Source organism: Cherax quadricarinatus, chromosome 60 (assembly GCF_038502225.1).
Source record: "Cherax quadricarinatus isolate ZL_2023a chromosome 60, ASM3850222v1, whole genome shotgun sequence".
Lineage (NCBI taxonomy): Eukaryota > Metazoa > Arthropoda > Malacostraca > Decapoda > Parastacidae > Cherax > Cherax quadricarinatus.
This window is the reverse complement of record NC_091351.1, coordinates 2,837,501-2,863,528: the sequence shown is the minus strand read 5'-3', so window position 1 is coordinate 2,863,528 and position 26,028 is coordinate 2,837,501. Positions and strand designations below refer to the sequence as shown.

The 26,028-nt window shown below is 39.2% G+C and overlaps 2 protein-coding genes and 1 pseudogene across 2 annotated transcripts in view; all 3 read left to right on the top strand.

The window, feature by feature from the left end:
* The first annotated feature begins 1,745 nt into the window (after positions 1–1,745).
* LOC128694466 (hemocyanin subunit) lies at positions 1,746–5,323 on the top strand. Its single transcript, XM_070097900.1, has 3 exons — positions 1,746–1,893; positions 3,138–4,664; positions 4,849–5,323. The coding sequence occupies exons 1-3, from the start codon at positions 1,815–1,817 to the stop codon at positions 5,265–5,267; spliced, it is 2,025 nt and encodes a 674-aa protein (XP_069954001.1). The 5' UTR covers positions 1,746–1,814; the 3' UTR covers positions 5,268–5,323.
* Positions 5,324–18,402: 13,079 nt separating this feature from the next.
* LOC128694465 (hemocyanin subunit-like) lies at positions 18,403–21,840 on the top strand (annotated as a pseudogene).
* Positions 21,841–24,471: 2,631 nt separating this feature from the next.
* The window catches only part of LOC128694464 (hemocyanin subunit), a 6,402-nt gene continuing 4,845 nt past the window's right edge, over positions 24,472–26,028 (top strand). The window contains exon 1 of the mRNA XM_053784600.2: positions 24,472–24,605. Within this exon, the coding sequence (XP_053640575.2) occupies positions 24,527–24,605 (79 nt within the window). The 5' untranslated portion in view covers positions 24,472–24,526. The remainder of the gene's footprint in view (positions 24,606–26,028) is intronic.

Below are 26,028 nucleotides of genomic sequence, written 5' to 3'. Positions count from 1 at the left end.
GTTATTTATGAAATTCAGCCCAGATACCTGCCATCCCACTTCTGTCTACTAGAATCTTTACCTCTAGTTTGCACATGGGGCAGTGTGTGTTGCAGATATGTTGAATTTCTGGTGGGCTGGAGTATATGGCACGTCCCTTCACACAGGGAATGCGCATTCAATTGTACTGTTGCTAGGTACTTAATCGTTGAGTGTGAGAGCAGTTAGTATATCTGCTGGGATACCCGATATACTCGTACTGAAGTTACATGTAATGTACTGTTGTAGCAGTTACCGAATGTTAGAGTACTTCACTTACACACACACACACACACACACACACACACACACACACGCGCGCGCAAGCGGACGAGGATAAGGTAAGTCTACCAGGGCATTTGGACAGGCTGCAAGCCTAGTCAGACAAATGGCTCCTGGAGTTTAACCCCAGCAAGTGCAAAGTTATGAAGCTTGGGGATGGACAAAGAAGACCACGGACGGAGTGCAGAATAAGGGGTCAGAAGCTTCTAAACTCCCTCAAGGAAAGGATCTTGGGGTAAGCAGCTACCAAACATATCTCCTGAGGGGCACATCAACCAAATAACTGCTGCAGAATACGGGCGCCTGGCAAACCTGAGAATAGCGTTTCGACATCTAAGTAAGGAGTTGTTCACGACACCGTACACCGTGCACGTCAGGCCCATATATGAGTATGCAGCACCAGTACGGAACCCACAACTCGTCCGACATGTCAAGAAATTGGAGAAAGTGCGAAGGTTTGCAACAAGACTAGTCCCGGAGCTCAAGGCTTTGTCCTACAAGGAGAGGTTAAGGAAACTCAACCTGACAACACTGGAGGATAGGAGGGACACGATAATAACATAAAATACTGAGAGGAATTGACAAGGTGGATAGGAATGGAATATTTCAGAGATATGACACAGCAACAAGGGGTTACAACTGGACGCTGAAAACCCAGATGAGTCACAGGGATGTTAGGAAGTACTTCTTCAGTCATAGAGTTGTCAGGAAGTGGAACAGTCTGGAGAGTGATGTATAGGGCGCAGGATCCATACATAAATTTAAGAAGAGGTATGATAAAGTTCATGGGGCAGTGAAAGAGTGGACCTAGTAGCGACCAGTGAAGAGCTGGAGCTAGGAGCTATGACACGACCCCTTTCAACCACAATTAGGTGAGTACACACACATCAGCAAAGAAGCGGGGCTAGGAGCTATGACACGACCCCTTACAACAACAATTAGGCGAGTACACATACATAAACACACACACCAGTGAAGAGACGGAGCTGGGGCTATGACTCGACCCCTACAACCACAACTAGGCGTGTACACTTCCGATCATTTACATTCACAAAGGCTTTTTTAAGTGCTGCTTAATGTAAATTGTTCAAATGACAAAAATTTATTGGACTGGTAAATAACAAACACGAATTATTAAAAACAATACGACGAAGAAAAATATTCATCTGAATGCAGTACAATACAATTTGTAATTTAAGAGCAATTAATGAAAAGTAATTTATTAAAAAATGTGTTGATCTATTAGTCACAATCTCAAGAAAGTCAGTGGAGCAATAAGCCCCCTAATTACGTGAGTGATAAACTATAATACAAATACTTATATTTATTTTACCAAAACTTTTGTTAAATTGCTTATTTAATTTAAATGTAAATTAATAAAAATTCAAATCCGTTATCTATACGGGGTGATAACTAGGGCTGAGCAACTGTTCTGTTATCTTGGGACAAGTCGGGGTCACCCGGCGTCTGGGGGTATATATAGTGGAGCAAAGAGGTGGTTCCTCATCACCAACATGAAGGTCTTGGTGTTCTGTGCTCTAGTGGCTGCTGCCGCTGCTTGGCCCTATGACTCTGTGAACGACGATGCTGGTGGTGAGCAAATTATCATATGTTGTGTAATTTAGCTGTAAGGCAGATTTTGATGCACTGGACATATGTACTTAAATGCCTACAGTTTTCAGTGCCTTTTGCAGTAAGAAGAAAGTATTAGGCTTCTTCACTGCTGTAACTAATCAATTTTGCTAAAGTTTAAAATAATTACTTGGCAGTGTCACTTTAATGTGCGTCTTATACAACACCAAAATATACATATTTCAAACACAATTTTTACAAATGTTTTAGTATATTTGAGTATAACAAAAAAATTAATTATGCCAAAAACAAATCAGATTTAACGAAAAATATTCTACTATTGTGGAGAAACGAGTCAATGTTATTCTATTAATTAAATACTTAACTTTTAATATAAACTGTATGTAACATTCAAAAACAAATTTGCTAAACAGTTATGCATCATGCATGTTTCTTTTATTGAAGTATAAGAGACAACCATTTGAGACGACCATATATGTTTTCAGAGTGCATATTTCGGCAGGAAATAAAACACTAAAGTACTGAGCTCGTACAGTTAATATAAAAGAGATTTTAGTCAACACATTTCTGAAGTGGCAAAAGGAAACCGGGCAAATATTTAACCTTGCATTAGTGGTACTGAAAATATGAGATATGAGGATGTACTGTAAACACATTAGTATGTTGCGAGAATATTGAGGAATAAAGTGCCACCTCAAGGATAATGTAACGTTCTTAAAGCTGCTTGCCCTGTTCACCTTTATGGGTCGCATTCTGATGAAAATTTTGAAGAATAATAATTAATACGACGAGACATAAGTGTTTTTCCCTTTTTTTTTTTTTTTTTTTTTTTTTTTTTGCTGCTACTACTTATAAGATTTTCAAAAAAAAATTCATGTAGGACGTTAAAGTTCGAATGAACGCGCATAAACAAATTTTTAGACAGGATCACTCGAAATAATCAAATGAGAAAAGAATGCATAAAATTTCAACAACAAATGTTTTCTATTCATTTACACATGAGAGTTTACATTGTTATTGACTTTACATCGACCACAAGTAAACATATCGCTACAAAGATTATCAATTCATAACAGTCAAGAGAGGAGAAAGTACACAAGATGATTGAAGCCTTAAACAGAAATTTGAAAATATCAAATATTAATTCCTCTTAGCAACAATATTTATGTCCAGATATATAAAGAAAATCCTTTACATTGATAGAAATGTTAATCAAGTACTAATTGATCAGTCTTGTGTTCCAGGGGCATCTGACGCACAAAAACAGCATGACGTGAATTATCTGCTGTTTAAAGTATATGAAGACGTACGTGATGAAAACCTCCATAAGCTTGGCGAGACCTTCGACCCTGAAGCTGACACATCACACTATTCTGACAATGGAGAAGCTGTTCACAAGCTCGTAAAGGAACTGAAGGACCACAGGCTGCTCCAACAGAAACACTGGTTCTCCCTCTTTAATACACGACAGCGTGAAGAAGCACTTCTGCTCTATGACGTTTTGGAACACAGCAATGACTGGCAAACATTTGTGAGCAATGCTGCATATTTCAGAAATCATGTTAATGAAGGAGAATTTGTTTATGCTTTGTATGCAGCAGTCGTCCACTCTTCACTTACTAAACACGTTGTACTGCCACCACTTTACGAGGTCACTCCACACTTGTTCACAAACAGTGAAGTTATTCAGGAAGCCTACCATGCCAAAATGACTCAAACACCTGGTAAATTCAGATCCCACTTTACTGGTAGCAAAAAGAACCCCGAGCAACGTGTAGCATATTTCGGCGAAGATATTGGCTTGAATACCCACCATGTTACTTGGCACTTGGAGTTCCCATTCTGGTGGAACGACAAACATGAAGGATATCACCTGGATCGTAAGGGTGAAAACTTCTTCTGGGTACATCACCAGCTCACTGTTCGCTTTGATGCTGAACGTCTGTCCAATCACTTGGATCCCGTGAATGAACTTCACTGGGAAGCAACCATCGAGGAGGGTTTCGCTCCCCATACAACTTATAAGTATGGCGGTGAATTCCCATCTCGTCCTGATAATATTCACTTTGAGGATGTCGACGGTATTGCTCATATTCGTGACTTGATTATTCTTGAGAACCGTATTCGTGATGCGATTGCCCATGGATATGTTACAGCCCATGATGGATCCACTGTTGATATAAACAACTCCCACGGAATTGATGTCCTTGGTGATGTCATTGAATCGTCAACATACAGCCCTAATGTTGAGTACTATGGTTCTCTCCACAATACAGCTCACATAGTGCTAGGCCGCCAAGGAGATCCACATGGGAAATATGACTTACCTCCTGGAGTGCTGGAACACTTCGAAACTTCCACTCGCGACCCAGCATTCTTTAGATTACATAAATACATGGATAACATCTTCAGAGAACACAAGGATAGTCTTACTCCCTACACCAAAGAAGAGTTAGAGTTCAGTGGAGTTGCTATTGATGGTGTTTCAATTGATGGCCCTCTAGAAACGTTCTTTGAGGATTTCGAATATAGCTTAGTCAATGCTGTAGATGACACACCTCAAGTTGCAGATGTTGCTATCTCTACTGTTGTGTCACGTCTTAACCATAAGGACTTTTCATTCAAAATTGATGTTAACAACAATAATGATCACGAAGTACTGGCAACAGTCCGTATCTTCGCCTGGCCACACAATGACAACAATGATATTCCCTACTCATTCAACGAGGGACGCTGGAGAGCCATCGAGCTAGACAGGTTCTGGACAAAATGTAAGTAGACTTTGCTCTGTTTTCCTGTAGGTTTGAATGTTATGAATCAGAAATAAAGTAATATATAATATTGAAAAACGGTAGTAAATTTTCAGTGATTATATAATAATATTCACATAAATATTTAATTGACGACATAACTTACATAATGCACATTATAAAGTATGTTTTGTTATCCCATTAGTGAGTCCTGGAGTGAACCACATCGTTCGCAAGTCTACTGAGTCAGCAGTGACTGTTCCTGACGTACCCAGTTTCGATTCTCTAATAGAGCGAACTGAGGCCGCACTTTCGGCTGGTAGTAGCGAAGTCGACATTCATGAATTTGTGAGTGCAGTTGGAGTGCCCAACAGGTTCTTGATCCCCAAGGGTAACTCAGAAGGTCTGGAGTTCGAGCTGGTGGTGGCTGTGACAGACGGCAAAGCCGATGCTGCTGTAGAAGGTCTGCATGAAAACACCGTTTTCAATCACTATGGCTACCACGGAGTGTATCCCGACAACCGACCACACGGTTATCCCCTGGATCGTCGTGTAGATGATGAACGCATCTTCCACGACCTTTCCAATTTCCACCAACATACAGTCAAGATCTACAATCATTAAATTTGAAGATAAAAGATCTCGACAATAATATGCAATAAAATTTTGAAAATAATGAAGATTTTGTTTGTTTTACTTAAGTAAATTCTTGACGAATAATGAAGCTGTGATGAGATGTCCATTGATATGACGACGTTCATGTCAAGCATATTATCCCATGAATTTATATTTACTCTCTGCTTAAAGAACTGAGTCTAGAGGACTTTCTTTAAGACTAATCCTACTTTATTTATGGATTACATTGAAATTGATTTATTACCACATCTCAATTTTGCATCCGGTCACTCCAAAAATTTTGTGTATGCCCTTGACGCCATGACAGTACCAGGGGCAGCGCACCTTATAATTTCACTGTTAATTACACGCCGTATTATTACCACTAATAGTATCCATTATTTACACACACAAATAATTCAGTAAATAATATCTTGATACAATATTAAATTGCTGATATTAAGTAATTAATCAAGACTTTGCACATTTTTCTTAATAAATAAATCAGATTTTCTATTTTATGCGGTACATTGAGCCTTGTACATCAACAGTTAATAAGGTAACGAAGCACACTTGACAATGGACATCTGGCCAACAAGACATAAATACCTGGAGTATACTTACAGAGAGTTTCTGGGTCAACGCCACCGCAGCCGGGTATGTGCCCAGGCCTAGCTACATATAACTCAAGAAATGTGTAGTTCACAAGTTCTTGGTAAACACTCGAGTAAATATGTGGAACTTACATAAGATTACATTTAGAATTTAATTCTAGCACATAATGCTCTATGTTGAGAAGAAATTAAAGAATTTGCCTGTTAATGAAATTCCTTAAATATATCATTGTTTATATCTTTTTACGATTAATTCTTCGCATTGTTACTTAAGAATTCTTATTATATAGTAAATAAATACGGAAAATATATAAAAAAAGTCTTTCTACCTATTCAGCTCCAAGAACTATTATAATGATTCGAATTCAAATTATTATGATTTTTCTGAATGTTTGTTGTTAATTTATGATTACAAGCTGAAACAAAAACTTATATTAACAAATAGGTATTACTGTAGCACATATATACAACACTATCAACACCTCAGCAACTAAAACTATAACCAAACAAGATCTATCCTCAAAAAAAAAATATATGTAGGTATAACTGGAAGAGGTTTGAATAAATGGGTAATATCAAGACATGATATGTTAATGTTATTATACGAATGACTTACACCACATTAGTGCCTGATCATCCCGACAGTGCACAAAGGCCGTTAAAAATACATTTTATCTATCTTCACTTATTATAGAAATAAAGAAGCTCTTAACTCTCAACGTATATATATCCCAAATGATAAATATATTTCTTTTTGTGGCTAAATACCAAATTTATTGCTGATATATTTGATTTATAACAAACTGAATACACTAAGGGTTGCATAAATTAGGAAATAAAGATTGCTGGGGTAGAGGGTGTTAGACTTAAATTATTATTTAATACCCTTTTATATTCCTTGATATTTACATATTATTTTCATAAATATTTCTTTAACAATAATTTTTCTTCGAGAAAGTTTATATTATATCTAAATTATTATCGTCATATAATTATTTTTATAATTAGAAATATCTCAAAAAGGCGTATCTACAGTGCTTTCTTAATTTTATTTATATTTTTGCTTCCTTCAAAGGTTATTAAAAGATAACTTTAGGACGCTTCTTTTGGTCGATTTCAGTCCTTCAATGCTGTTTTATCTTATGTAGAGAAATGTTTAGATTTTTGAGGAGGTTTGCAGGTTCCCTATGACCAAATCAAAATAAGAAATTGCTATGAAAATTGCACCGCACAATACTTAACGAAACATAATAGCAGATGCAGCGTTATGTATCTATAAGGAAGTCCCATAATTTTGCTGCAGTGTTAAGTGATCTTCAACAGCGGTTTCTTAAATTTATGTGAAATGTATTATCAAATGTCGCCGCTGAAGACTTTCTTTGAAAAAATATAAAAAGTGCCAAATGACTGCATTACATGCAATTCGAGAATATGCACTTAATCTTTGGAAAGTTTTCTTGCTTCATCACCATTATTTAGTTTTAGTATTCCAACAGTCAGTTTGCATGTTCAAAGTCAATAGTTTACCTGGAGTTTACCTGGAGAGAGTTTCGGGGGTCAACGCCCCCGCAGCCCGGTCTGTGACCAGGCCTCCTGGTGGATCAGCGCCTGATCAACCAGGCTGTTGCTGCTGGCTGCACGCAAACCAACGTACGAGCCACAGCCCGGCTGATCAGGAACTGACTTTAGGTGCTTGTCCAGTGCCAGCTTGAAGACTGCCAGGGGTCTGTTGGTAATCCCCCTTATGTGTGCTGGGAGGCAGTTGAACAGTCTCGGGCCCCTGACACTTATTGTATGGTCTCTTAACGTGCTAGTGACACCCCTGCTTTTCATTGGGGGGATGGTGCATCGTCTGACAAGTCTTTTGCTTTCGTAGTGAGTGATTTTCGTGTGCAAGTTCGGTACTAGTCCCTCTAGGATTTTCCAGGTGTATATAATCATGTATCTCTCCCTCCTGCGTTCCAGGGAATACAGGTTTAGAAACCTCAAGCGCTCCCAGTAATTGAGGTGTTTTATCTCCGTTATGCGCGCCGTGAAAGTTCTCTGTACATTTTCTAGGTCGGCAATTTCACCTGCCTTGAAAGGTGCTGTTAGAGTGCAGCAATATTCCAGCCTAGATAGAACAAGTGACCTGAAGAGTGTCATCATGGGCTTGGCCTCCCTAGTTTTGAAGGTTCTCATTATCCATCCTGTCATTTTTCTAGCAGATGCGATTGATACAATGTTATGGTCCTTGAAGGTGAGATCCTCCGACATAATCACTCCCAGGTCTTTGACGTTGGTGTTTCGCTCTATTTTGTGGCCAGAATTTGTTTTGTACTCTGATGAAGCTTTAATTTCCTCATGTTTACCATATCTGAGTAATTGAAATTTCTCATCGTTGAACTTCATATTGTTTTCTGCAGCCCACTGAAAGATTTGGTTGATGTCCGCCTGGAGCCTTGCAGTGTCTGCAATGGAAGACACTGTCATGCAGATTCGGGTGTCATCTGCAAAGGAAGACACGGTGCTGTGGCTGACATCCTTGTCTATGTCGGATATGAGGATGAGGAACAAGATGGGAGCTAGTACTGTGCCTTGTGGAACAGAGCTTTTCACCGTAGCTGCCTCGGACTTTACTCTGTTGACGACTACTCTCTGTGTTCTGTTAGTGAGGAAATTATAGATCCATCGACCGACTTTTCCTGTTATTCCTTTAGCGCGCATTTTGTGCGCTATTACGCCATGGTCACACTTGTCGAAGGCTTTTGCAAAGTCTGTATATATTACATCTGCATTCTTTTTGTCTTCTAGTGCATTTAGGACCTTGTCGTAGTGATCCAGTAGTTGAGACAGACAGGAGCGACCTGTTCTAAACCCATGTTGCCCTGGGTTGTGTAACTGATGGGTTTCTAGATGGGTGGTGATCTTGCTTCTTAGGACCCTTTCAAAGATTTTTATGATATGGGATGTTAGTGCTATTGGTCTGTAGTTCTTTGCTGTTGCTTTACTGCCCCCTTTGTGGAGTGGGGCTATGTCTGTTGTTTTTAGTAACTGAGGGACGACCCCCGTGTCCATGCTCCCTCTCCATAGGATGGAAAAGGCTCGTGATAGGGGCTTCTTGCAGTTCTTGATGAACACAGAGTTCCATGAGTCTGGCCCTGGGGCAGAGTGCATGGGCATGTCATTTATCGCCTGTTCGAAGTCATTTGGCGTCAGGATAACATCGGATAGGCTTGTGTTAATCAAATTTTGTGGCTCTCTCATAAAAAATTAATTTTGATCTTCGACTCTCAGTCTGGTTAGCGGCTTGCTAAAAACTGAGTCATATTGGGACTTGAGTAGCTCACTCATTTCCTTGTTGTCATCTGTGTAGGACCCATCTTGTTTAAGTAGGGGCCCAATACTGGACGTTGTTCTCGATTTTGATTTGGCATAGGAGAAGAAATACTTTGGGTTTCTTTCGATTTCATTTATGGCTTTTAGTTCTTCCCGCGATTCCTGACTCCTAAAGGATTCTTTTAGCTTAAGTTCGATGCTTGCTATTTCTCTGACCAGTTTCTCCCTGCGCATTTCAGATATATTGACCTCTTTTAGCCGCTCTGTTATTCTTTTCCGTCGCCTGTAAAGGGAGCGCCTGTCTCTTTCTATTTTACATCTACTCCTCCTTTTTCTTAGAGGAATAAGCCTTGTGCATACATCGAGTGCCACCGAGTTAATCTGTTCTAGGCATAAGTTTGGGTCTGTGTTGCTTAGTATATCTTCCCAGCTTATATCGGTTAGGACTTGGTTTACTTGGTCCCACTTTATGTTTTTGTTATTGAAGTTGAATTTGGTGAATGCTCCCTCGTGACTAGTCTCATTCTGTCGGTCTGGGGCTCCACGCATACATGTCTGAACCTCAATTATGTTGTGATCTGAGTATATTGTTTTTGATATGGTGACATTTCTTATCAGATCATCATTGTTAGTGAAGATGAGGTCTAGTGTATTCTCCAGTCTAGTAGGCTCTATTATTTGCTGGTTTAAATTGAATTTTGTGCAGAGATTTAAAAGCTCGTGTGAGTGTGAGTTTTCATCAGAGCTGCCTCCTGGTGTTATTACTGCAACAATATTATTTGCTATATTCCTCCATTTTAGGTGCCTTAAGTTGAAATCCCCCAGGAGCAAGATGTTGGGTGCAGGAGCTGGAAGATTTTCCAGACAGTGGTCAATTTTTAACAGCTGTTCCTGGAATTGCTGGGATGTTGCATCCGGAGGCTTGTAGACTACCACAATGACTAGGTTTTGGTTCTCGACCTTTACTGCTAAAACTTCCACTACGTCATTTGAGGCATTAAGCAGTTCTGTGCAAACAAGTGACTCTGCAATGTACAGGCCAACCCCCCCCCCCTTTTGCCTGTTCACTCTGTCACATCTGTATAGGTTGTAACCTGGGATCCATATTTCGTTGTCCAAGTGATCCTTTATGTGGGTCTCAGTGAAAGCCGCGAACATATATTTTGTGTTAATCCCTGTTATACTGTATCCTTTCGATGATGTTAGTGGCTGTTTCGAGACATTTTTGTCTTCTCACTTATTTTACATAACAGTTGGAAGTTTTCCCAGTATATAAGGTAGGGCTGCAGGCTACTGTGAACTACACATGCGCCACTTCTTTCATTCATTTTGCTACCATTCTTGTGTCTCTGAAGGCATATCTACAATTTTTCAGATGTCTCATCAACATTAAATTTGTTACTAAACGCAAGTTGGATGCGAAAATTCCTTAATGGTTTTTGAAGTAGGAATTCCTTTATTCTTCTTAAAATTACATAGGAGAGCAGTTATTATGACTTCAGTAAATTGCATGTTTTTTTTCAGCATAATTCATTGTGAACTCCAACTCTATGGTTGTTACCTATATGTACTGCTTTGTGTTTACTACAGTAAATGATAAAGGACACACACCACATGGCTGATTGTTTATAGTCACACAAACGTACTTCTCACTAATCTTGTTAATACTTCTATCACTGATGCTTCTGGTGTCTACTCCATTTCTTGTTCTTCAAGTTCTCTCCAGTACTTTGATCAAAGCATCCACTCTCTTTCTGACACATAGGGAGTACAAATGGTGTATTTACCATGGCGACATGAACGAAGCAGCCTTCTCTCCTCCACTTGCTATGACTTCAGCATAATTATTTCTTTGTCTTTCCTTCCTTCTTTCTTGGTGGGTTCTGTCCCTGATTTTTTTTTCATAGAAGTTGTGTCCTTTGGTAGATTTTACCCTCATCCCATGGGCTAGTAACCCATCCACAGTACTCCTATGTTCTTTTGTCTTTTCCACTACCACTTCTGACACTCTTACTAATTCTTTCACTCATACTGCTTTATTACATCTACCACTTGTTTTACCGTTACCACTACACTACCACGTCTCTGGTACTACAGTCACTATTACTAATACTATTACTACTACTACCACCTAGACTACTACTATTATTACTGATACCACCACTTCTACTACTACTATTACTAATAGAACAACTACTACTAATGCTACTGTAGTGTTAATCTCCTCCTTTTCATCATTCTGCCTTCTAGTTGTCTCTGACTCATGATTTGACTGCGGTGCAGGATGGAGCAAAACGTCATCGCGTTACCGCTCTGCATACAGAAATTCGTCAGTAAAAAAAAATCTGAGTGCACTGAGAAGAAAGCCTATCTTCACCCATCTTTTGATTTCGAAATTTAGACATTAATTAAAATAGTGTCTACTCGGGAAAGGTTGCCTGAAAGTTGCATGTGTCCATCGGTGATATTGCACATGTTTGAAAATAGTTTGGTCAATTTTTCCACTAACTTAAGAAGTGCACTAACGATCTAGGAATTGGTAGTGAATGATACAGAAAATGCAGATATTTACATAATTTTTTGAAATGATTGTAACACTGTCAACAAGTACCAGAACGCTTGCATAATTTATAATACACCCAATGCTCGTGCAATACATTGAAATTCTACCAGCCACCTTTTGGTATATATGTTAAATTACTTATTCAGGAGAGATAAATAATCATTTCTAAAATCTACCCTAATCAGCACTTCCAACACTGATCCACAGAACCAGAGTAGTTTTTTTGTAAACAAAAAACCTAATTCAAAACATGTTTGGAAGTCATCAGGTTAAATACTCTTCTTCACCTCACTTTCTTTCGTTTGCTCCTGTACATATATAATCCTGTCTCATATTTTCTGTAATGATTTGTTTAAGCTGGTTTTTGGGCACGACGTTACTGTTAATAAATGTATTCACTGTATGTAAATTTCATTTATTATACACAAGATTTGCAATGACGAATTTCTTCAAGCAGAACAGAAATATATTGAAGATTTTTTCTCCGTCCTAAGTTACCACTCAATCTAATAAATGATGCAACAGTTTTCAAAGTTTTAAAAATCTATGTAGAACGAAATATTCCTTAGGATGGAGGTTTGCCTCCACCTATTTGATACTGAAAACTTACAAAAAAAAAAAAAAAGATAAAATAATTAGAATGTTAATAAATAAGTGTAGAAATAGTAAAGTAAATTTAGTTCGATCTCAGGCATGTACAATTCCTGTACCAATAACTAAATATACGTTATTTTAACTTAGATGCGTTTTTTCAGTAGTAATTATGCAGTTCCGCTAATTAAAATTGACATGACTCCCAGTCACAGTTCAATTCATTCAGACTAACATCACATCCAAGTTCAGTTCAGCTGATTTACTGGCATCACTCCCAGGTGGCCTGGTGGCTGAAGCTCCCGCTTCACACACGGAGGATCCGGGTTCGATTCCCGGCGGGTGGAAACATTTCGACACGTTTCCTTACACCTATTGTCCTGTTCACCTAGCAGCAAATAGGTACCTGGGTGTTAGTCGACTGGTGTGGGTCGCATCCTGGGGGACAAGATTAAGGACCCCAATGGAAATAACTTAGACAGTCCTCGATGACGCACTGACTTTCTTGGGTTATCCTGGGTGGCTAACCCTCCTGGGTTAAAAATCCGAACGAAATCTTATCTTATCTTTCAGGCTAACATCACTCCCACGTACATAAACATAAAATATCAATATTGAGTAAGTGTGAATTTTGTCAGACATTATTGTCATGGGGAGACCTAGCTGCTACATTAACACAAAACGGGTTGTGAAAATATTCTGAAGGGAGAATGGTAGTTCAGGGAGCAGAGCCTAGAGTGCCGAGTCATAGGTGTCACGTTAAGGTATCGAGGGAACGTAGGAGGCAGAACAAGGAGGTGGAGAGAGTACTAAAGTAAACTTGTTTCTACCCATGGCTGGGTAGTGTTTTTTGCCGGTGATCAGCCACTCGACCTGTCTTCTTGTCAACAAGCTACTTCACCCTACTATCTGGAATGATACTTAAGAGGCGCCAGTCAGAGTATGCAATCACATATAGCAACTTAAATTTCTCAACATCCTTGTCTTTCTTTTTTGTAATACAATTCCCACGCACACATGCATGCACAGATCAACACAAACACAGAGAAACACACTCATTCACACACACACATACACACACACACACACACAAATGCATTCATACATAAAAACACACGCTAGTGGGCGCGCGCACACAAGCACATGTGTATTTGCGTGTATGCATGTTTCTGTGTTTTTGTTCATCTCTGCATGAATAAGTGTGTGTGTGTGTGTGTGTGTGTGTACTCGTTTGTACTCACCTAATTGTGGTTGCAGGTGTCGATTCACAGCTCCTGGCCCCGCCTCTTCATTGGTAGTAACTAGGTCACTCTTCCTGCTCCTTGAGCTTTATCATACCTCTTCTTAAAGCTATGTATGGATCCTGCCTCCACTACATCACTTCCCAGACTATTCCACTTCCTGACAACTCTGTGGCTGAAGAAATATTCCCTGACATCCCTGTGATTCATCTGAGTCTTCAACTTCCAATTGTCACCCCTAGGTGTTGTGTCCCGTCTCTCGAATATCTTGTCTCTGTCCATCTTGTTAATTCCTCTCAGTATTTTATATGTCGTTATCATATCCCCCCTATCTCTCCTATCCTCCAGTGTCGTCAGGTCGATTTCCCTTATCCTATCCTCGTAGGACATGCCCCTTAGCTCCAGGACTAGTCTTGTTGCAAACCTTTGCACTTTCTCTAATTTCCTTACGTGCATGGCTAGGTGTAGGTTCCAAACTGGTGCTGCATACTCCAATATAGGCCTGACAAGCACGTTGTACAGTGTCTTGAACGATTCCTTATTGAGATGTCTGAATGCTATTCTTAGGTTTGCTTGGCGCCCATATGTTACAACAGTTATATGGTTAATGTGCGCCTCAGGAGATGTTCCCGATGTTATACTCACCCCAAAATCCTTTTCCTTGAGTGAGGTTTGTAATCTCTTGTCTCCTAGACTGTGCTCCGTCTGCGGTCTTCTTTGCCCTTTCCCAGTCTTTATGATTTTGCACTTAGTGGGGTTGAATTCCTGGATCCAGTTTCTGGACCAGCCCTGCAGCCTTTAGTTTTGCCTAGTCCTCGTCCGATTGTCTGTGTGTGCTTAATTTGTGTGTTTGTGAGTATATGAGTGTGTGTGTGTGCATGAATTATGTTTGTGTCTCTGTGTGAATTGCCAAAAAAATACATAAGACAGTTGCTAAGAAATTTCAGTTGCTAAGAAATTTCAGTTGCTAAGAAATTTCAATTGCTCACTCAATATCATTTCGGATAATTGGGTGAAGTAGTTTGTTGACGAAAAGTCTGGTGGAGTGGCTGATTACCGGCAAGAAACACTACCCGGCCATGGGTAGTAACAAATCTGCTTTTGTACTCTCTCCACCTTCTTTTGTCTCCTTCTTTCCCTCGATACTTTAACATGACACCTGTGACTCAACAATTTAGGCTCTGCTCCCTGAACTACCGTCCGCCCACCTTCCTCTCACACCTCTTGTTTTCCCTTCAACCTAATGTTCACTTCTTATTCTTATTGGCACAATACAATGAATGACTTGTTAGTTGACGCCGAACTGCAAGTTTCAACTCGGATTTTTTTTTTTTTTTTTTTTTTTTACAGTACGGTTGATAAATTTTTTTTTTTAATTTTACTGCATATGTTAATTGAGGCATTACGCATGAGCTGTCATGTTTAGTTGTATCAAGGTGCTGCGATATGTCCTTGAACAATATGTAGAAAAGAGAGTGCCATTGTATTATGACTGATTAGGTTAGTGATCCATTCAAGTTATTTATGAAATTCAGCCCAGATACCTGCCATCCCACTTCTGTCTACTAGAATCTTTACCTCTAGTTTGCACATGGGGCAGTGTGTGTTGCAGATATGTTGAATTTCTGGTGGGCTGGAGTATATGGCACGTCCCTTCACACAGGGAATGCGCATTCAATTGTACTGTTGCTAGGTACTTAATCGTTGAGTGTGAGAGCAGTTGGTATATCTGCTGGGATACCCGATATACTCGTACTGAAGTTACATGTAATGTACTGTTGTAGCAGTTACCGAATGTTAGAGTACTTCACTTCACCTAGGCCAGTCGTAGAATAAGTCGTCCTAAATTAACGAAGCTATTAACTGATCTGTACAACTGGGCAGCTCTTGGTCACCGGCTTCACTAATGAACAAGCTTTTTTTTATGAATGATGGGTAGCCAGGAGCCGGTCGCTCCCCCAGGGAGAGGGCACTCATGGCTGGCCAGAACAAATGCCCACTGTTCACAGTTGTGTATGTTGTGAGAAGTATTAAGCTAGATTACGCTTGTCTAACTCTAACTTAGCTTAAATATATATAAGTAGAATTGTATAATACATTAGCCTACGGAGGCTAGAAGTGTACAAAGAAATGTAACGCCCGACATAGGCATAGGTGGGTTTTGCTCGCTTTCTGCTTTCCCCCGACCCACTTAGGGAGGTTTTAACAGTTCGGGAAATCAAAAGCTGCTTGATTTTCCACAAAAAATTACAAAAAAGAATAATAATAAGCTTCGTGAAAATTACGTTTGATTGATAAATTCACTAGACACCAAGATGGGAAGTTCTGGGGGCAACATTTTTCATCTCAGTAAACAGCAAGAGAAAGTTTCACACACATACGCACACACACACACACACACACACACACACACACACACACACACACACACACACACACACACACACACACACACACACACACACACACACACACACACACACACACACACACACACACACACACACACACACACACACACACACACACACACACACACACACACACACACACACACACACATACACACAAGCAGATGAGGGTCAGGTAAGTCTACCAGGGTATTTGGACAGGCTGCAAGCCTGGCCAGGCAAATTGCTCCTGGAGTTTCACTCCAGCAAACGCAAAGTTATGAAGCTTGGGGAAGGACAAAGAAGACCGCAGACGGAGTATAGAATAAGAGATCAGAGGCTGCAAAACTCGCTCAAGAGAAAAGAATTTTCGGGTGAGCATCTACCGAGTATATCTCCTGAGGCCAACATCAACCAAATAACTGCTGCAGCATACTGGCACCTGGCAAACCTGAGAATAGCGTTTCGATATCTAAGTAGGGAGTCATACACCGTGTATGTCAGTCCCAAATATGAGTATGCAGCAAGTCAAGAAATTAGAGAAAGTGCAAAGGTTTCCAACAAGATTAGTTCCGGAGCGAAAGGGTTTGTCCTACGAGGAGAGGTGAAGGAAACTCAACCTGACAACACTGGAGGATAGGAGGGATATGATAATAACATATAAAATACCGAGAGGAATTGACAAGGTGGATAGGATTAGAATATTTCAGACATATGACACAGCAACAAGGGGTTACAACTGGACGTTGAAAACTCAGATAAGTCACAGGGATGTTAGGAAGTACTTCTTCAGTCCTAGAGTTGTCAGGAAGTAGAACAGTCTGGAGAGTGATGTAGAGGAGGCAGGATCCATACATAGATTTAAGAAGAGGTATGATAAGGTTCATGAGGCAGGGAAAGAATGGACCTAGTAGCGACCAGTGAAGAGCCGGAGCTAGAAGTTATGACTCGACCCCTTCAACCACAATTAGGTGAGTACATACACACACACACACACACACACACACACACACACACACACACACACACACACACACACACACACACACACATACATACACACACACACACACACACACACACACACACACACACACACACACACACACACACACACACACACACACACAGAAAAGACACAGTGATCTTAGGAAGTACTTCTTCAGTCCTAGAGTTGTCAGGAAGTAGAACAGTCTGGAGAGTGATGTAGAGAAGGCAGGATCCATACATAGATTTAAGAAGAGGTATGATAAGGTTCATGAGGCAGGGAAAGAATGGACCTAGTAGCGACCAGTGAAGAGCCGGAGCTAGAAGTTATGACTCGACCCCTTCAACCACAATTAGGTGAGTACATACACACACACACACACACACACACACACACACACACACACACACACACACACACACACACACACACACACACACACACACACACACACACACACACACACACACACACACACACACACACACACACACACACACACACACACACACACACACACACACACACACACACACTCAGATAAGTCACAGGGATGTTAGGAAGTACTTCTTCAGTCCTAGAGTTGTCAGGAAGTAGAACAGTCTGGAGAGTGATGTAGAGAAGGCAGGATCCATACATAGATTTAAGAAGAGGTATGATAAGGTTCATGAGGCAGGGAAAGAATGGACCTAGTAGCGACCAGTGAAGAGCCGGAGCTAGAAGTTATGACTCGACCCCTTCAACCACAATTAGGTGAGTACATACACACACACACACACACACACACACACACACACACACACACACACACACACACACACACACACACACACATACATAGAGACACACACACACACACACACACACACACACACACACACACACACACACACACACACACACACACACACACACACACACCAGTGAAGGGACGGTGCAAAGAGCTATGACTTGACCCCTACAACCACAATTTGGTGAGTACACTTCCAATCATTTACATTCACAAAGGCCTTTTTTAAAGAAATGCTTAATATAAATTGTCCTAATGACAAAAATTTATTGGACTGGTAAATAACAAACACGAACTGTTAAAAAAATGACAAAGAAACATTCATTTGAATGCAATAAAATTCAATTTGTAATTTAAGAATAATTAAATTCCAAAAGCAGTGGTGATCTATTAGTCACAGTCTCAGGAAAGTCAGTGGAACACTGTGCTCTCTAATAACGTAAATGATGCATTATTATGAAAGTACTTACAATTATTTTACCATAACTTTTGTAAGTTTCATATTTAATTTAAATGTAAATTAATAAAAATTCAAATCCGTTATCTATATGGGGCCCATAACTAGAGCTGAGCAACTGATATGTTGTCTTGGGACAAGGCGGGGTCACCCGGCGTCTGGGGGTATATATATGGTGGAGCAGAGAGGTGGTTCCTCATCACCAACATGAAGGTCTTGGTGTTCTGTGCTCTAGTGGCTGCTACCGCTGCTTGGCCCAACTTTGGCGTCGTGAACGATGATTCTGGTGGTGAGTAAATTGTAATATGTTGTATCATTTAGCTGTCAGGCAGCTCTTGATCCACAGAACATATGCACTTAAATGCCTACTGTTTTCAATAGGCATTTCAATGCCTTTCTCCTAAAGTTAAAAATAATTACATGTCAGTGTCACTTTAATGTACAACTTATGCAACACACACATATGCATATTTCAGTCCCAATTTTTACAAATATCTTAGTATATTTGAGTGAAACAAGAAATAAATTATGCCAAAAATACATCAAATTTAACGAAAAATATTCTACTATTAATGAGAAACGAATCACTCTTATCATATTAGTTAAATACATAACTTTTAATATTTGTTGTATGTAACATTCAAAAACAAATTTGCAAAAAAGTTATGCATTATGGATGTTTCCTTCCTTGAAGTATGAGAGACAACCATATGAGACAACCATATATATGATATCAGAATGTATATTTATTTCAGTTCGTGCAATTATTATGCAAGTGATTTCAGCCAACACATTTCTGAACTGGCGAAAGGAAATCAGGAAAATATTTAGCCTTATATTAACGGTAGTGAAAATATGAGATAGGAGGATTTACTGTTTACACATTAGTATGTTGCGAGAATACTATGAAATGAAATGCCACCTCAAGGATAATGGAATAAACATGCTTAAAGCTGCTCCCCCCGTTCACCTTGCAGTATATAGGGAGCCAGGTGCGAAAAACATTTATGGGTCGCATGCTCGACGAAAATTTTAAATAATAACAATAATTAATACGATGGGACAACACAATCATTGCAAGAAGTACGCGCATAAATAAATTTTTAGACAGGCTCTTTCGAAAAAAACGAAATACGAAAAGAATCAATAAAATTGCAAAAACGATAGTTTTTATTCATTTATATAAGAAATTGTATATTGTTATTGACTTTCACATCGACCACAAACATATCACTACAAAGATTACCAGTACATGACAGTGAAGAAAGGAGAAAGTGAACAAGATGACTAATCTTGAACAGAAATTTGAAAAAATCAAATATTAATTCCTCTTAACAACAATATTTATGTCTAGATATATAAAGAAAACCATCTACATTGATAGAAATGTTAATTAAGTAATAAATAATCATTTTTTTTGTGTTCCAGGGGCATCTGACGCACAAAAACAGCATGATGTGAATTATCTGCTGTTTTTAAAGTATACGAAGGTGTACGTGATGAAAATCTGCAAAAACTCGGCAAGACTTTCGACCCAGAAGCTGACACATCACACTATTCTGACAATGGAGAAGCCGTCCACAAGCTCGTAAAAGAATTGAAGGACCACAGGCTGCTCCAATAGAAACACTGGTTCTCCCTCTTTAATACACGACAGCGTGAAGAAGCACTTCTGCTCTATGACGTTTTGGAACACAGCAATGACTGGCAAACATTTGTCGGCAATGCTGCATATTTCAGAAATCATGTTAATGAAGGAGAATTTGTTTATGCTTTATATGCAGCAGTCGTCCACTCTTCAATTACCAAAAACGTTGTACTGCCACCACTTTACGAGGTAACCCCACATTTGTTCACAAACAGTGAAGTTATCCAGCAAGCCTATCATGCCAAGATGACACAGACACCTGGTAAATTCAGATCCCACTTTACTGGCAGTAAAAAGAACCCCGAGCAACGTGTAGCATATTTCGGCGAAGATATTGGCTTGAATACCCACCATGTTACTTGGCACTTGGAGTTCCCGTTCTGGTGGAACGACAAACATGAAGGATATCACCTGGATCGTAAGGGTGAAAACTTCTTCTGGGTACATCACCAGCTCACTGTTCGGTTCGATGCTGAACGTCTGTCCAATCACTTGGACCCCGTTGATGAACTTCACTGGGAAGCAACCATCGAGGAGGGTTTCGCTCCTCATACAACTTACAAATATGGAGGTGAATTCCCATCTCGTCCTGATAATATTCACTTTGAGGATGTCGACGGTGTTGCTCGTATTCGTGACATGATAATTCTTGACACCCGTATTCGTGATGCCATTGCCCATGGATATGTTACAGCTCATGATGGATCCACCATTGATATAAACAACTCCCACGGAATTGATATCCTGGGTGACGTCATTGAATCTTCTAATTACAGTCCTAACGTTGAGTACTATGGTTCTCTCCACAACACAGCTCATATATTGCTAGGTCGCCAGGGAGATCCACATGGAAAATATGACTTACCCCCTGTAGTACTGGAACACTTTGAAACTTCCACACGCGACCCAGCATTCTTCAGATTACATAAGTATATGGATAATATCTTCAGGGAACACAAGGATAGTCTTACTCCCTACACCAAAGAAGAGTTAGAGTTCAGTGGGGTTGCTATTGATGGTGTTTCAATTGATGGCCCTCTAGAAACGTTCTTTGAGGATTTCGAATATAGCTTAGTCAATGCTGTAGATGACACACCTCAAGTTGCAGATGTTGCTATCTCTACTGTTGTGTCTCGTCTTAACCATAAGGACTTTTCATTCAAAATTGATATTACTAACAATAATGATCATGAAGTATTGGCAACAGTCCGTATCCTAGCCTGGCCACACCGTGACAACAATGATATTCCCTACACATTCAACGAGGGACGCTGGAGAGCCATCGAGCTAGACAGGTTCTGGACAAAATGTAAGTAGAATTTGCTGTTTTCCTGAAAGTTCGAATGTTATAAGTTAAGAAGTAATGTAATAATTATATTGAATAAAGGTATTAAATTTTCATTGTTTATATAATAAAATTTATATATATTTAATTGACGACATAACTTACATAATGTACATTATAAACTATATGTTTTGTTATCCCACTAGTGAGTGCTGGTGTGAACCACATCGTTCGCAAGTCTACTGAGTCAGCAGTGACTGTTCCTGACGTACCCAGTTTCGATTCTCTGATAGAGCGAACTGAGGCTGCACTCGCGGCTGGTAGTAGCGAAGTCGACATTCATGAATTCGTGAGTGCAGTTGGAGTGCCGAACAGGTTCTTGATCCCCAAGGGTAACTCAGAAGGTCTAGAGTTCGACCTAATAGTGGCTGTGACAGACGGCAAAGCTGACGCTACTGTAGAAGATGTACATGAACATACCCATTTCCATCACTATGGCTACCACGGAGTGTATCCCGACAAACGACCACACGGTTATCCTTTGGATCGTCGTGTTGATGATGAACGCATCTTTCACGACCTTTCCAATTTCCACCAACATGTCGTCAAGATCTACAATCATTAAATTTAAAGAAAAAAGACCTCGATAATAATATGCAGTATTTTTTTTTTTTTTTTAAATAATGAAGATTTTGTCCATGTTACTTAAATAATAAAGATGAAGATAATTTTAATTTTTATTATTCCATATTTCCATCATAATTTTTCTGGGCAAGAAAACTATATATTTTATTTATAACACTGTAACGTCATAAATTAGTAATTTATAAAATAACGTCATAAATTAGTAATTGACTTGGTAGGTCAAGGTTAAACATTGGATTATTCATTCGATACTTTAAATTTTATATATATAATTAATACTTTATTGACTTGCTAAAACTTGTAGTTGAGATGCATTATGAATCCTTTATCAGAGACGTCGTAAATTCCTTGTTGTCGATTAATAAAGCCGTGAGGAGTTGTCTATGGATGTGACAATACTCAAGTCAAGCAAATTATCCCATCAATTTAGATCTACTTTCTGCTTAAATAATTAAGTCTAGAGGACTTTTTCTGCGAGTAATCCTACTTAATTTGTGGATTCCTATGAAACTAAATTATTACTACATTTCAATTTATATATATATATATATATATATATATATATATATATATATATATATATATATATATATATATAGTGATAGATGTAGTAAGATTAAAACTACTAGGAGCATCAGTCATTGCCCCCATAAATAGCGTCTTGCTTGGTGCACCTCTGGAAGCAATGTCAATGACACAATTCTCAGAAAGAAACTGGAAGAGTTGAGAAGACTGGAACAACGAATAGGCAATCTTGACACCCATGGTGTCATGTACCTTCTCACAAAGTGCTTGAGTCTTCAGAGGTTAACATATTTCCCAAGATGTGCACCTTCATATGATAACCCTATACTGCAGGAATATGACAGTATCCTGAGGCAGATTTTTACGAAAGTACTTAACCTTACTCTAGAAGACTGGCAGTGGAACCAAGCTACACTTCCAGTCAGACTAGGAGGCACTGGTGTCTGCAATTATCATAGATTGCACTACCTACTTTTCTGTCCTCATGCGTTGCATCCAGAGAGCTTGTAGCAGCAATTTTCCCTGAACATCTTAGGGACAGGATTGGAGTCCTTGACCAAAAGTACGTTGGCAGAGCCATGATTTGGGAAAAACTAACGGGCTCTGAACTAGACCTGCACCCCCAACAACTACAAACACTCTCAGTGGGATGGCCCAGTAGTGGAGAACATAGCCTCAACAATGCTTCAGAGTGTGTCGGGGAAGGATAAAGCCCTCCTGCTGGCGGTGAGAGCTCCTCATGCTGGTAACTTTCTGTTGGCTGTTCCCAATTACAGCCTTGGCACACGCCTCGACCCACAGACCATCCGCATTGGTGTTGCCCTTCGACTTGCCGCCTCTATTCTCGCCGAACACAGGTGTATTTGTGGCAGTGAAGCAGCAGACCGATTTGGGTACCATGGTCTTGTGTGCCGTAAATCCGAGGGAAAGACTGCAAGACATGAATAGGTTAATAACATTATCGAGAGGAGCCTCACAACAGCCGGATGCCCAACAGTAAGGGAGCCACCCCACCTATGCAGATCTGATGGCAGCCAGAAGCGTCCAGATGGTATCACACTTCAAGCCTAGACAGACGGCAAGCAGGTGGTGTGGGACTACACATGTGCATCTACTTTGGCTGACAGCTATCTCCAATACACCAGTGAGGAAGGAGGAGCAGCTGCCAGCTTCAGGGAGTCCCAAAAGTATAGAAAATACGGAGACCTTGCCCATCATTATGTTTCTTCCCATAGGCTCGGAGGCCCTTGCGTCAAGAGGAAAGAGTGCATCTAAGTTCCTTAAGGAGCTAGGCAAAATACTTAACAGGGTAACTAGGGATCCCAGGGCAGCTAGTTTTCTGTTCCAGCGACTCAGAAGGGTAATGCCTGCTGTATTTTGGGCGCGTGCCCCAGCTCTGAGGAGCTGGATGAAATTTTCGCATTATAATCAGTGACAAACATATAACAATATGTACTAGACATGTATCTCTCACACTTCATGTACTGATATATATATATATACATATATATATATATATATATATATATATATATATATATCTATATATATATATATATATATATATATATATATATATATAGAAATATATATATATATATATATATATATATATATATATATATATATATATATAGGTAAATAGGTAAAACTGGTCAGTTAGCACGAAATCATTTAAAATTAAGTCCTTTCTATAATTTTCTCATATATTTTTAAAGTTATTTTTTTTAATTTATGTTAATGCAAAAAAAATAATAATTTTCTATCAAAGGAACCTTAGAAAACTTACCTAACCTTATTATAACAAGCGCAATTTAATTTAGACTAATCCAACTAAATATATTTTAGATAAGTTTACAATAATTTAATAATAAATAAGCACACTCTAATATATATTTTTTCGTTAGTTTAGAATGATTCTTGCGAAATTATTACATACACAAATTTTTGATTGCCTTTTCGGCAAGAAGAGCGTTGCTATTTGCCAAAATCATAAGTTTTACCTATTCAGCACGACATATACATGTCTCTAATTATATATATAATTAGATAGAGAGATTATTATAAGTAAAATTAAAAATGCGTAAAAGTATAGCGTTTAATGCTGATAACTGCATTTATATAATTGCATTGTTATCAGAGAACTAGTTTGGGGCCACTTGTAGTTTAGGGGTATATATAGCGAGACTGACAAGGGGCTGCTCATCACCAACATGAAGGTCTTGGTGTTCTGTGCTCTAGTGTCAGCTGCCGCCGCTTGGCGAAATTATGGCTTCGTGAACGACGAGGCTGGTAAGTATATTGTTGCAAGTTATATCACTGGACACTCCCGGAGTTGTTGATACGCTAGAATTTGGCATTGTCACGTTTGCCCCGTGCCCTGGTGGCAACAGCTCTCGCTTCATACGGCGAGGGGTCCGGGTTCGATTCCCGGCGAAGGGGTGGAGACATCGGACGCGTTTCCTCACACCGGTTGTCCACGTTCACCCATGAGTAAAATGGGTACCTGGGTGTTAGTCGACTGGTGTGGGTCGTATCCTGCTACAAAACTGACCTAATTTTTGCCCGAAATGCTTTTCATAACAAGGGGCTTTTAATATGTCACTGATGTCAGCTATGGTCTGTATACCTTGTACATGTACTTGTAGTAAATAAAGATATTATTATTATTATTATTATTATTATTATTATTATTGCGATGAAGACGAACGCCCTTTAAAACAGGAAGTTTGCAGTAACGGTCATCATTGCTCTTAGCCTGTACGACTAATCTGTGTAAAACACAAAATCTGTAACTCATGGAATCAATTATGCAATATCAGATAGTTGTATGTTGCATAAAACTATCTGATATTGTAGATCTGATGTAGATCTTCTGCAGTAGCTTTCATAGGTACCTCAGGAACTGGTTCCAAGGTTCATGGTCACCATGTACAACACCTGTTCATTCTCAGTATTTGGATGACGGTGCAACATTACTTAATAAGTTAAACCATAGTAACAAGCATTTACATATATAATTATTGCACTGTATGTTAGGTAAGACACTGCACTGTATACATGTTTACAGAACAAAGGGACTAAATAGAAGAGAAAAACAAATGTGTTCATACAATAATAGAAATTATCATAAGAGTTAATGTCACCCTCAGCAGCAGGTATATACACTGAGTACAAAAGCACAATATATGCTGTGACCACAGTAAACAATTTTCCCTTACACACCTGCCATTATTGGAAGCACATTCGTGTGTGCAAAAAATTATTAAACTATTAATGAATGTGTAAGAATAGACTAAATATTCATAAAAAGAATTTAGTTATACATGGAAAATGGGGACAGTAAACCGTAATGTGAAACATTAAAATAAAATAAAATAAAATAACTATGTCAGTTGATTATTCCTTCCATCGAGCAATTATTAAATTTGTAAGTTATGTGTTCATTGCATTTATTAATTAACAACCTTATCAATCAGTTCTCTATTTAGCCAGTCAATCTATTCTAAAGAAACTGAAATTTCACATTAACCTGAATGTAATATTATACAGAGGGGAAAATTACAGATGGTTAAAATGGCATCTGACTGGTCATTGGAGAAACATAAAAATCCGTCAGCACACGACTGAAATAAATGATGTTTTATTTCCTACCAAAGACAGACGTATGGGCTAGTGTCTTTCAACTTATTGCACATTATCCACAAGCAGTAAA